This window comes from Pezoporus wallicus, unplaced genomic scaffold (genome assembly GCF_028554395.1).
Source record: "Pezoporus wallicus isolate ANWC-B61680 ecotype Strahan unplaced genomic scaffold, APGP_CSIRO_Pwel_v1 scaffold_2146, whole genome shotgun sequence".
Classification (NCBI taxonomy): Eukaryota; Metazoa; Chordata; class Aves; order Psittaciformes; family Psittacidae; genus Pezoporus; species Pezoporus wallicus.
The window spans coordinates 2,308,968-2,322,690 of record NW_026639769.1 but is presented as its reverse complement, the minus strand read 5'-3'; the positions used below and the strand labels follow the sequence as shown (position 1 = coordinate 2,322,690).

Genomic DNA, 13,723 nt, shown 5'->3' with positions numbered 1-13,723 from the left:
AATAAGCAGTGCATGACTGTAGGAACATAACACGAAATGTCTGGAGAAATACAGTTCATAAAAGAGGAGGTGAATAAATGCAATTTGACCTATCCAGACCTTTTAAGAAACTGGGTATTTTTACCTTCAACCTCTGTAGCATCATCTTTCCCATTTCTTGTAACGAGACTAAATTTAAACTGTTGAAGTGTATGTAGAGATTTCTTTAGAGATTATTTAAATCCTCTTACTGGCAAGAGAGGCACAGTATTTTATTTCCTTCAGAACCTTTTGCAAATGATCTTTACTGCCAGTTCTGCCTGCCAAAAATAATTAAAATCCAGAAAAAGTGAAATGCCCTTGGTAGTTGTCCTCTGCCTTTGTTTTTTAAAGGTGAGGAGGAAGGTTCACACTTGGCACTTCAGCATCTGCTCATTAAATAGGGATGCTCTGAGAAATCTTTGTTTGCTTAAGGCATTAAGGATTATTGATGAAGAGCCTTAAACTTTTGCAGGCTGAAAAAGGCAACAGCAGCTTTAGATGCTCACCAGCACGGGATCCAACCTGCTCTATAGGTGATCAACTTCCTGAGCTGAGACATACTGGGCAACTAAGGAGCTGATCCAGCTCACCTCTCTGTCCTGTCCCATCTCTCATATTTGCAGCTCACACAACTACCCCAGCTGAAAGTTGGGTAGCGAAGAGCAAAGACAGGTAAATTGTATTTTTAAGGCAGACTGATTTCTTCTCATTAGACTCTCCCAAGCAGAGGGTCCTTTCCCTGTAGAGAAGTGTCACAACAGGTGTCACAATTACAATGCAAATTATTTATGTATTACTTCCTTATCAGCACATACTTGTTTTGTTGCATACCGAGACCTGCAAAATAATAAATAGTAGGGGTTTTTAAATGACCTTCTTTACTAAGTATCAGATTGCAACTAAGTATCAAGCAGCTGCTTGCTCAACCACCCCCCCCCCCCCGCTTTTCTCCTTCTTGGGGGGATAGGGAGGAGAACTGGAAGAATGTAAAACCCTGAGGGATGGGGAGATGATTTACAGAGAGCTGGATTGTCTATGCCAGATTACGAAAAATGTGCTCAAAACCTGAAAATGAGTCTCGGCAGCTACCAGTGTTGGTGCAGGGAAGCACCACAGGCAAGGAGAGTATTTTCGCACAGCTTCAAAGCTGGGAAGATCTGAGTAGGTTCCCTTTAAATATTTGACAAAGGCCCCCCATGCAGTGACCTATAAGAGAAGAGGAATATTTAGATGAACTCAACCATGTGTCTTTACCATTTCTGATAGGAGGCAAAGGAAGGCTTTGATTTCCAACACAGAGATAATGCTGATTTTGTCTGTGCTGACTCTACAGCATGTAGACTCCTGAATTCTGGCTTAGTGAGGTACTGCTAGGTAATGCTTTCAGTGATTTTGCAGGCTTGGTCCAATGATTTATCCTGTCCTTTATTTCTTGAACATACGTACTGTTTAAAGTAAAACTTTCCAGGATGCTGTGTTAGAAGACACAGAACTAGAATTTCTCTTCTGACTGTATATTTTCTACAAATTGCCTCTGCCAAAGAGTAATTTTTTTGCAGAGAAGGTAACATGTGCCATTTGCTTCAGACAAGCTGTTTTTGCCATGGTATTATTTGCTCTTTTCAACCTGGGAGGTATCAGAGTTGGAGCTCTCTTTTCCTGACCTTGCAGGGAGCTTTGTCACATTTTTAGTTAGCCTGGGTCTTCTGTGTAGGTTTGCATGGTCAGTTGGGTCTCATGCATTGTAACCGCTTATGCAGTCTAGCTGTAACTACATTTTGGGGATAGTCCCAGCTTCTCTTTACATTTGTAGTCACAGTAATTGCAGGTTCATCTAACATCAGAGAGGGTGACAAGAAGTATTGTGCACTCACATATATGATGGACTGAGTTTATGATAAATCAGCAACTGTTCTTCAGAAGGATGAGGGATGTTGCCCTTAGAAGTGACAGTTCATAAGTTTTCCCTTCTACAACAATTCAAAAGAATGGAAAAAGATGAAAAAAAGAGAAGAATCAGGTGGCATTCACCAGTATAGACTTCTTTATAATCCACATACTCTTTACTTTGACTGTTGTTGTATATCTGAATGCATATAGAGATAGAGAAAACCTTTCTGTAGCTAGCAGGTGTGATGCAACAATCAGTAAAGCAAGGTAAAAACCTACCTTTGCAAAAAGCTTTATTTCTGGATATCACATACAGAATTAATCTGCTATGTTTTCTAAAAACTGAAACCTCGTGTTTGATTTTGCTGCACATTTTATGACCTGGTTTGTTATGTTCTTGTGTGTCAAGATGGAAAATCCCAAGACTTGGTAAAACAATCAACATCACATTTCTGATGAACTTCAGCATCTAAGTTTTACATGGATGTAGTAAAAAGAGCTGTGAGAAATTGAAGTACAATTTTTTTTATTATACAGTTTTAGGAAAGCAGCTTTTTTTTTTTTTTTTTTAATGTGACCTCTCAAATAGGTGTGATAAACAATAGTAAATTAGTATGAAAGAAAGTGAGTTTTCTTGAATGAGGTAGAAATATCTTGTGTAGAGTGAAGGCATTATTCACTGAGAGATGGAAGACATTATTTCCCTTCACAGTGGGTTATTTCTTGCCGTTTGTAGGCTGCAGTTTTTCAAAAAAGCCATATGGAAATGCATAGCAGCACTGCTATAAAGCACCTCTGAATAAAGATTATTAAAAATGATAGGCACATTTCTGTGTATTTGATAACGTCAAAAGCAGAAGTGGTGCCACACATTGGTATTATGAGATACCAGAATAATTCTGTTTTCTGCAAATCTGTAATGCCTAAAGGAAGAACGTCATTTTGGGCTTGCTTGCAAAGGTAATTACATTGTGACTCAATAAGGCATCTTGCACTTGCTTGACTTTAGAAGAATCTTTCCATCCACCACTATTTAAGACAATACCAGTAAAGGTGTGCATTTAAGTATTTGCTTAAATGCTTTGCCAAATTTAGCTTTCACTCTCCATCAAACAGTGTTCACTGTATCACACTTGTAATAATATATGGAGGTTTATGCCTTTTCATTTGGAAAGGCTTACTTAAAGCATGTGATTTTCTCAATTATGGCATGCCATTCTTTGGTATTGCGCAACTTAACTTGCTGAACTTGACAGTAATGGTGGCACATGCGGAAAGAGGAGAATCAAACTAGAAGAAAAGGTAACTCCAGGAATGGGTTTGAGGTAGCGCTTCCTATTCTACCGTGTGCTCCTTCTGTCCTAATCATATGCCTTCAGCAATGGAACTTTCTGTTGTCCCCTCATCAGTGTTTCTCTCATTGAAATCATTAGCTGTTGATGTGACATACCCAAGTTGTCTGCTGGGACTAGCTGTGAAAGTGGACTGTGAAATGCCACTCTGAATCTTTCTTATGCACATCTTGGCTGTTGACACAGGACCCTACTTGTCTAGGTAGCTCTTTGACAGGGTTCCCATGTTCCTTTCTTCTCCATTTCATTTCTTCTTTGGCACTGAGGCCATTCGTTACTCATAGCACATGCTAACTAAGATGGTCTTACAAGAGTTCAGCATGGCTCTTTGGATAGTGCCTTCAGGGTTTACTGGCAGGCTGAAGCTACATTTGAAAATTAGTTTGGATTAGGATAGAGTGTAGAGTTAAAATGCACTGTCTGTTTTTAAATAATTCCATGTGTTGACATTATCTGTATGACTGATTTTGTAAATTAATGCACACTGAGTGGCCGTATGAGCTGTATAGGTAAATTCAAGAAATAACTCCGTACATGTATATGTGCGAGAGTATATGCGTAAATAGAATTGTTCAGTTTACACCTATGTATTTGCAGTAATTTGTAACCATACATAAAATTCTTTGATGTTATCCTTGAATTATAAGTAGCAATAACTGGAACTTACATATTTATTTTTAATCACCTTTGGTTTTTTTTTCAGCTCTCCTTTATGCAACTATTTTTGGAAACGTCACCACCATTTTCCAGCAAATGTATGCCAACACCAACCGATACCATGAGATGCTGAACAATGTGAGGGATTTCCTAAAATTATATCAAGTCCCAAAAGGCCTTAGTGAAAGAGTCATGGATTATATTGTCTCAACCTGGTCCATGTCTAAAGGAATTGACACAGAGAAGGTATGAGTACATGAGGTAACAATTTAGACAGGAAGAGTTTTGTGTCCTTTGTGTACATTCTTAGAAACAGGACTGTATAACAGTATATAACTTACTAACAAGTCCTTAACTGCATGCTTCTCCATTATTCTGTTTGTTTTGATCTAAACCTAGATGTTTTAAAAAAAGACTGCTTTGCTGCTTTGGAATTATGCGTTTATTTTCCATTATGGTAAATGTTTTCAGATTTCCAGTCTTTCTTTGCCTAAATGTTAAATAATTTTAATATACTTAACAATTGAAATCAATGGGAAATTGGTCTTCAAATTAGTCCATGAATGTAATTTGATGTCTGACCTACATTGGTACTATTCTGAAAATTATTGGTATCTGTGAGTTGCAATGAAATGAGTTTGATTGGCTTGGACCTTTGCTGATACCCAGGACATCGACGTATCCATCAGCGTAATTAGTGTAGGATTTAATGGCAATAGAGATTGATCTCCTTGAGCTAAAATATCACAGCTAGAACTTAAGGTCTTTGGTAGGGAGATATAGAAAATGTGGCACTGCTGGCAGCCATGTGGGGTAGAAGTCCTACAGGACTTTAGCCTTCAGAAAGGACTGGTCATTTAGGTTTCTTCAAAAGCTGATTAAAGTAGAAGGTCATCTTTGGAGAGTGATTCACTGTGTGCCAGGACAGACCAAGTGAATTGTCCTCAGGGCTTCTCTTTCCCCATGATATGTGCAATGAGTAGTCTTGGATATTTTAGAGAACCGAAGTCAGATGGGAAGGTTTCCAACTGCAATACCTTGAATGCAGGCAAGATAAAACAGTTTTAGGTCTAGATTTTTGGTTAGTGGAGATCGACACTCCTGTGGCTTCTGTGGACCTGACACACATCAGCTGAAATTAGGCATTCAATCTCCAGTTACCATGAAGATTTCACTCCTAAGAACTTAAAAGTTTGAGGGAGGGTAAGAAAGTGTCATGGCATATTAATATCTTAAAATGTCTAGTGCTTGCAGAGGTTTGAAGTTCTTGCTTCAGTTGAATCTATTGCAAGATATGTGATGATGATGCAGCTTGCTCAGATATGCCAAGGTGAAGTTGCTCCACTGAAAAATTTAGTCTTACATCATGCTGGTGCAATAGCAGTTATCATATTAATCATGGGCTGTAAAATTTGGATACCATCAAAAATACAACTATTTTCAGTAACAAGGATTTTTATTTCTTTGGTTCTTGTGCTTCAGTATGCCACATTCTGTAAGATGTTAACTTCTTATACACTAATACTCTAACTTTCCAATCCTGATTCATGCAGTGTTAAAAGTGAGCTTTTATAGTGTAAACGACTGTAAATGCATTCAGTCCTATCATGTAAACTCAAAACCATATAAAAATTCAACTTTCATTTGCATTTATCTCCTTGCAGTTAAGCCAGAATCCTGTATTATTCCACTACAGTTTCATTAGATTTTAATGATGCTTTGCAGTGAATTAGGAGAACCTATGCTTTAATTACTGAAATTTCCTTCCATAGTTTCCGCATGTCCACTTTTATAGATTATAAAAATGCAGTTAGGGCCATAATATTCGACTCCTGGTAAGCAGTGTTCTCTCATCTGTAAGATAGTAGTGGCTGCTTAGCTAGATAATTAATATGGCTGTAACATCTGCGACTTGGGTTTTTAACAATTTTCCCTTGGTAAAGACTTACCTAAACTTAGGCTTGGATCCAAAACCTATTTAAAACAGTGGAAGGATTTCAGGAACCTCTGCATCTGGACACCAGTAGTTGCATCTAATCGAACTTCCCAGAAAACCCCATGTTACAGAAGATCAGGAGACAAGATAAACGTAAGAACTTGAGCACCGGTTTGAATATTTTGGTGTTTTCTATCCCTTACAGCTTTCAAGTCTGTAAAAGCAATAGCAGCAGTGGCCAGAAGTGCCTACACTGATCACCCCTGGGACTGTACGAGTGTAAGGATCAGGCAATTTGCTTTGAGATGCAGGACCTTAGCCAAAGTCAGGATTTGTTTTAGCAAAAAGGTGGAAAGCTGTGTTGTAGCCAGGCAGCCTTCCTACTTTTATCTCCACTCAGGAAGGTGTTGTGATGTGCTTCACCAAAACAGAAAAGAGAAAATGGTGTAAATTCCAGCTGAAAAACTGTAGAAACAGTGGTACACTCCCAGAAAATAGTCATGTAGGGTGCATCATTTCTCTGGCATTAGGTCCTTCATTACCCCTTCAAGCCCACTTGTAAGGCCCTCTGCATTTAAATGGAATCCATCTGTACTAAACCTAGAGCAGGAAGTGAATGGGAGTATGCTGTAGGAACTTCCAAGGTACACAAAGTCAGATTTATTAACGTAGGCACTGTGGGGTAATGGGACTAAACTGGATTTAGCTGAGCTGCTAAATCCAGATAGTGCTCCAGTGTAGGTTGGAATAGGTGATTACTGCCCCAGGTCTTGAATTGCTTCTCTGCTCTGCTTTGTCTAATGGCCTGGACATGACCTTAGGGGTTTCTTTTAATCTAGTTTTCAAAGCTCCAGTAATAGGATTCTGACCAGTCTGTTGTCTGGATATCCTGTGATTTCCCATTCTCCTTAATTTTGATGAACTTTTCAAGAAGCTTCTTATTACTTTGCAAAACGCGTGTGCTTGTGGCACATGACGATTAGTGAGGAATTTCTCAACTTTTCAGTTTCCATCAGACAGCTCAGTTTCCATCATCCAAGGATGTTTTTCAACCTAACATACAGGATTACATCCTAAACTGTTCCAAATATAACAACATTGTCAGAGTGAAATGTGTTTTACAACATCATTTACCTTGAATTTATAAAACATTTCATTCAGTCACTCAGCACGTTGAAATCAGCATGTTTTGAAATCCAAATTCGAAGAACAAAAAGGCTAATGTACTAACAGAGAATGAAATTTCTTACATGAGCATTATGGTAGGTTCCTATGGTAATAAACAATCCTAGCAATCTGATGGAATAAAAATAAACCCATGCCTGTATTTCTTTGATAACTATGGATTTTAAATTAATATGCTTGAAATTGAAATAAAATTTAATAACTTGATTGGAATTACTACCACTTAACATGTAGATTTGTTGCATCACATCTCAACTCTCTGTGCTAGAATGACACATAAACTGTGTAGTCCCAAAACAGATCTTGGCTAAAACTGTTGAGTCCTTAGATGGGAACTGAAGGTAAAGTGGAAGTTAGCATGGAGGAAGATATATGAAGATCTGGTCCTTGCTGCTTGTGGGAGCAAGCTGTCTCAAACAGAACTTTATGTTAAAGCCCCTGTCTGTTGTCCTTGGAAAGAGGACTTGTTCTCCCACACTGAAGTAATGGCACTTAAAAGCACACTGTTTTGGCTTCCCTGTTCTTGGAAATAGCTCATCTTCAAAGCCTGTCTTCAAACCTCAGTGCTTCAGCCTGTCTCTGAGTGTTCAAAACACAAGGAATTTACAATGACACTAAAAGCATTAGCCTATTTATTGTTATTACTTAAGGGGAAGCAAGTGGCCTCTGATCTATAATCTTAAATCACTTAAACATGAGAGCCCTCCTCTGACAGCTGAATGATATATGTAATACAAGCACGTGAACTCTTATCTCCTGGTGTAATGGTGGCTCAAACAAGACAATTTTTTTTTTTTTTTTAATTTATTTTATTTTATGTTTAGTGCTACAGGTTTTGGGGTTCTTCATCTAATAATGAGCAGAGCTAAATAGATGACAAAATCAAGAGGCCTTTATATACTAAACACTATCTCTGATCCAGCAGAACCTGTTTTTTTTGATAGAGGTAAAAAGAGACAGTATATACCCTGTATATGACCATTTTTAAGCAGCTGAGAAAAATCTTTACAATAATAATTTGATATATGACACATACACTGAATTCAAATCTCTTAGTTTTTATTGAAATCTCTAGGCAGCAAATGAAAAATTTATAGATATTAGCTATTCTATAAGAAATAGGTCACTATACATGAAAGTAGAACAGCCATTACCAGATGCAAATGTCTCAAGGTCTCTTCTAATGATAAAGTTCTGAAATGTCAGTAAACCCCAAAGATTTTCTCTTCTTGACCTCTATGCTATGGTATGGCTTATGATTTGATCAGAAGGCAATTAAATAAATGTCTATCATGTTTTAACAGCCAATTCTTTCAGAAAAGTCACAGGTTGAAAGAAAAAAAAAAGGCATCTATTTAGTCTCAACCTAAGCATCAATGGCAGTTGAATACTGAGAGCCAATTCCACATTGCAATGACTGAAATGGAAATAATGGGAAAATAATGCAATATTAAAACTATTCACCACTGGCTCACTAAGCTTTTATACGAGAGATGGGTTTGTGGTAAATAGAGAGAGGTTGTAACTATATTAAACATTAATCTACACAAAGACAGTGCACTTTAGTCATGTTTGCTGTTAACAAGATCTTCAAGAACTGTAGTAATAATTAGTGATACTCTGAGATGAATAGGGGAATCAGGCTGCTATTCCTAAGTGTCTCATCACATAGAGGTGTCTGTTAAGTGCTGGCTGGATTTCCTTGTGGATGACGGGGTTAGAAAGCTTCCAAACTTCATGGCCGAAGAGACCTTCTGCAAAATTAGGTGTGACAGCTACAACCAATTCCCTGCTGAAGAGGGAAGGTAAAAATCATTTGGACAAGTATTTTTGTTTCGTTGTAGAAGCGGGGTTGTTGGTCGTTCCTTGCAGATCGGGACGAGGTGAACAAGAAGTCTTCCTTCACCTCGCACAGCTGAGCTAGGACCAGGTACAGTTGCAATCCACGGTTTGGAGAGCGGGATGCAGAAGAGATGGTCAGGGTGTCACTGTTCTTCACACAGGTCCAAGAGTGGGGCCTGTGCACCAGTGGGTCTTTCTGTTTCACCTGTATGGATGGTATGGATTATTCACCACCGTATGCACTGTGCAGAGTCAGGAAAGATACACTATTTTCTCTGCTCTTGGATGTGTTCATTTTGGGATTGATTCAGATTAAACTACAAACCTGTCATGTTTGAGGAAATGCCAGAGTTATGTAACAGCTCATGAGCTTAATTCCTGGGGGAGTAAGTACCTGAGTGGATGGGGTCAGCTGTTTTCCTGAGCACTGGTACCAAAGGGATGGATCTGACAGAAGGGCTGACAGACATATAGAGACCACATCTAGGGTAAGGTCTTCTACAGATCTGTTTTAATGCTTTCACCCTTGAATGTCTTTCTGAAAAGCTGCATGTTAGAAAATAAAGCCACCTCCAGAAGAAGCACAAAAATAAAATAATCCATTGATCGGCTTCATTCTTCCAATGAAAGAGTGACCTTGGTACAGAAGTTGTTATCCCCAAAAATATTGTGACTTGAGAGATTCTTTGATGTATGCCATATCCTTTCTGATGTTTAATTTTCTTTCTTTTATCATAAGTAGATTTTTAATGATATAATTCCCTGTAGTCTGCTGTCCTTTACCCCGTTAGAAGGTCATGTTATGACTGTGCTTGGGATACATATTATAGCAAAATTGAAAACTTCAACTTTACAACCATTATGCATCCTGGAATCTGCTACTTTGGGTCATCAGTGAATATTACTAATGTACTACACTTTCCATTGTGTTAGACAAACAGGCAGGCCTTGTGATGGTGAACCACTTGATGCCTTAAAATACATGGTATTGCCTCTCATCTTCCCCTGATTTCAGACCTATAGCCAGATTATATCAATGTTGACAATACTGAATTTAATATAATCTAGAGCCAATTTCTAGGGATTTTTTATGTCTCTAACACTTGTTACTCAGTTAAACCAACTCAGTTAACAACAATAGTTAATTTTGCTACTATACTTGTAAATCTAAGCATTTTGATCAGTGGTTCAGCTCATTCATAAGAAAATAAGACAAACTCAATTTATTAGACTCGATTGTCAGATCTCAATTTCTGAGCACCGAAATCCAAGTGACCTTGTGTTTTAATGCAATTAAAACAGAGAATACAATTGCTTCTGAAATTCAATTCTTGGTACCAAGATATTCAGTGATGTGTTGAAGATTGCCTTTATGCTGCAGGGTTAATAACTGCTTAGTTCCATACATCACCTTTGAGTTACTTACAAAATTACCTGATTATTACAGGAAAATGCTCTGTGATTTGCCAATCAGCTGTTTTCTCACCTCTGTCTCTTTGGCCTCTAGGCAGTGCCGAATGTAACACTTTTAGTCAGGTCTGCAAAAGAATGCAACACTGAAATGAATCAAATCCTTCTAAACATCTGAATAACTTGGTCAGGTGCCTAGAGAGTACTGTGGGGTTTTGTAAAGAACTGACCTTGATTATGGCTGCTGAGTATGTTTGAAAACCCAGAGTGGCCTTTGTCCACAAAATAAAAAGAGCTATCTGTGGCCTGTAGCTGTTGAGAAGTTGGAGGAATTGATTTTATTTGTCGTTAAAGCTGACATTTTTTAGTATATTCAATATTTGTTACAGTTATTCATTTAGGAAATAGTCCTTGTTATTCCACTGCTAAGACTGTCTAAGCTCTTCACTTGAATTTCAGTCAATATATCCCCTAGCTAAAACCTGAGAAAGTGAGAATCCTGTGTGCAGAAAGAGAATTGCAAATAGATAGCATTCATGATTCACTGGCCTCTGCCCTTTCTGTTAACAAGTCTTAACAGGTTCTGTAACATTTGCTAAGCGATTCTGTAGTGTTTTCCAGCCGGGGAAGGTTTTTAAAAAAAACTTAAAATCCTCCTAACAGATATTGTTTGGACACACTCTTAATCTGTACAGTTTTTGTTTCGATTCATTTGCTTTACTTTGAGTTCTTTATAATCTCTGCTCCCCGTAGGGTTCTTTGAGTTGTTCAAGAGGCTTATCTTAAACTGCCTGAGCATGCTGAGGAAATGGACGGGAGATGAAAAAAGTCAGATTGAACCTCCTTGAGAATTTTATTCCCCCCTTACAGATCTCCAGCTGAAAAGATAGTGAGATGTTTTGTGCCAATTCCCTGTGAGCTGGTAACTGACTTTCTGAGTTTCTAGCAGCAGCTACAAGCTTTTCTCACCACCAGCATTTTATGTATGCCATAAGGTGCTCTAGAGATGGCAGCAGTGTTGAATCTCTGCCTTGGGTAGTGTTGTGTTGGGATTTGTATCAGTCAGATTCCAGGTGATGATGGCAGAGCTCAGCAATTGTCCTACACCAACTTTGAGGAGGCTTAATTTTCTCTGCAGAGAAGGGAAGAGATAAATGTTATTCTGTGCTTTACTATCTCCTCTCTCAGTTTGGTAGTGGTTCAGGTCTTCCCAGATACACGTGGCATGGAACCTTGCTCCTTTTCTGGTAGAAATACAGTTAATATAGCCAGCAAAGATTCTCCTCTGGGTAGAATTTAACTTTCTCCTCTGATTTTGCATTGAAACATGACAGGTTCTGTTCTTTCATGCTGCTTGGATACATATGGAAAAGCTGACTGCAAAGTCTGTGGCTACAGATTTATTGCAAAGCAACTACTTTAGCGGCAAAGGCATCTGGTCCCTGCAGACTGTCTGCTTTAAGCCATGTGCTCCAAAACCATGTTAGTAAAGCATTGCAGTCAGCAATCTTAATAACCTACTTCGCTTATAAAAGATAGGTTTCTTGAAGTCTCTAAGGAAATTTACTCTTCAGAAATTCTTCTTGGTGGGGTTTGATGCACTGCTGAAAGAATATACAGGCTACAAAAAAAGTCCCATCTGAACTTTGGTTCTAGTAACATGAAGTTGGAGGCATTTCCTTAACACTGAAACAATAGATTAAGTATTACAGGGTATCCCGTACCTTAAACTGAATTTTTCTTTTACACCAGTGTGTGTGCAAATGGACTCACATACAACTATGTTGCCACTAGTTTGTATCTTTTTAGTTGTGCTCTACCTTAAAAATGCTGAGATCTCAGTAAGAACATTTTACAATGTCAGCGTCTTCTATTATTAGTAAGGGATCATTTTCAGGAAAATGTTTACACGAATTTGAAGTGCTGATTTTCTCATTTTCTGCTTTTAAAATCTTTGGGCTACTTATCATTAGCTTCCACATGCTTCTGTGTGATCCTGTATCACATTATGCATCTTCTTTGGGAGCAGGAAAATTGCTGCATATTGTAATGTGTCACCAACAACCCCTTTTTACAGTACAACTAATAGAGAAGTTGGTGGCATCTGTAAGACTCCTTCTGAATTCATGACATCGGTATTTGTAAACACAAAAAGAAGTGCTGCAAAGTCAGGTTGTAGCTTATGATGTCCCGTGCTTGGACCATATGGAAAACAAATAGCTGAATATTAAGATATTTTTATCTTTGCTTTTTTTTTCTCCCTATGTATATCTACATTTATCTTTATCAAAGTTCCTCTGCCTAATCTTTCAATATTGTTTCTTTTAGTTGTCATCTGTTTCATTCTCTGTTCTCAGTATTTGCAGTGTAGCAGACAAGAAAACTGAAATAAAGAATGTTTGTTCCTAGCTAACTCTTGCATCATTACTTGTTTACTGCTGTACTACTAGTTGATAAGTGATATTTCCATACAGAAATACGTCATTAGGAGAATCACTTTTATCATGACATCAGAAAATTCCTAAATTATGCTTTCTAAGATTGGCTTTTTCTGTGGAATGGAATTTCTTCTGTCTCTTCATATTACAGTGTATGAAGTGTGTGATGATAGATAGGTCTGTTGTGTTTATACAGAGTAATGCTTTGAGTGCTTTCTTTTAATATTCTGTATTTAACTCTGTATTTGTGAAGAAACACTATGCTGCTTTGTCTCCAAGTGGCTTTTATTCTTTAGGGACACAGTTAATTTACATTCCAAAAAAACAAAGGCTCCTGAAACATCTCAGAATATTGTAGTAACAACCTATGCAATCATTTAATAATTTTTTCTTGCTGCAGTTTGAAAGCTTAAAGGGTAAAATCTAGAAATCAGTCATGTGCAAACACACATTTTTCTTAAGAGGAGTGTTTGGTATGAACACACACATTTTTCTTAAGAGTAGTGTTTGAGAATTTATAACTCATGGCCTTAAGTCAAAGGCATTTACATTACTGAAAGTATTAAAGGGACATAAAAAACTTATAACCATAATTTAGGCCCAAGAGCAGATAAAACGTTAAAAAATCATCAGTCATGATACCAAATAAAAAAAAGGCAGAATTTTCATTAAATTACTATTGAGAAGAAGAAAGTTGTCATGTTGATGTTTATTGTAATAAAGACATGCTTTCTGTTTGATCCAGAAGCAGGGATGAGGTGAATCAATCACTCTCAAAAGTATTTTTGGTTGGTTTTTTTTTTATTTTACTGGAAAACTAAGGTGTGCCCTATTTCTCATGATAAATGGAATGACTGGAGTAAGTATACGTTTGGAAAGCTGACATTTACCCTTAATATAACTATGGAAAAGTGATACAGCATATGCCAACAATGATGCAGACAAGACATTACTAATGCAAAAAATGGTTTATTAGAGAATGTCTTGTCAAA

The 13,723-nt window shown here is 37.6% G+C and overlaps 1 protein-coding gene across 1 annotated transcript in view; it reads left to right on the top strand.

The window, feature by feature from the left end:
* KCNH5 (potassium voltage-gated channel subfamily H member 5) overlaps positions 1 to 13,723 on the top strand; it is a 159,102-nt gene that overhangs the window by 100,907 nt on the left and 44,472 nt on the right. The window contains exon 8 of the mRNA XM_057416066.1: positions 3,967 to 4,166. Coding sequence (XP_057272049.1) covers positions 3,967 to 4,166 — 200 coding nt within the window. The remainder of the gene's footprint in view (positions 1 to 3,966; positions 4,167 to 13,723) is intronic.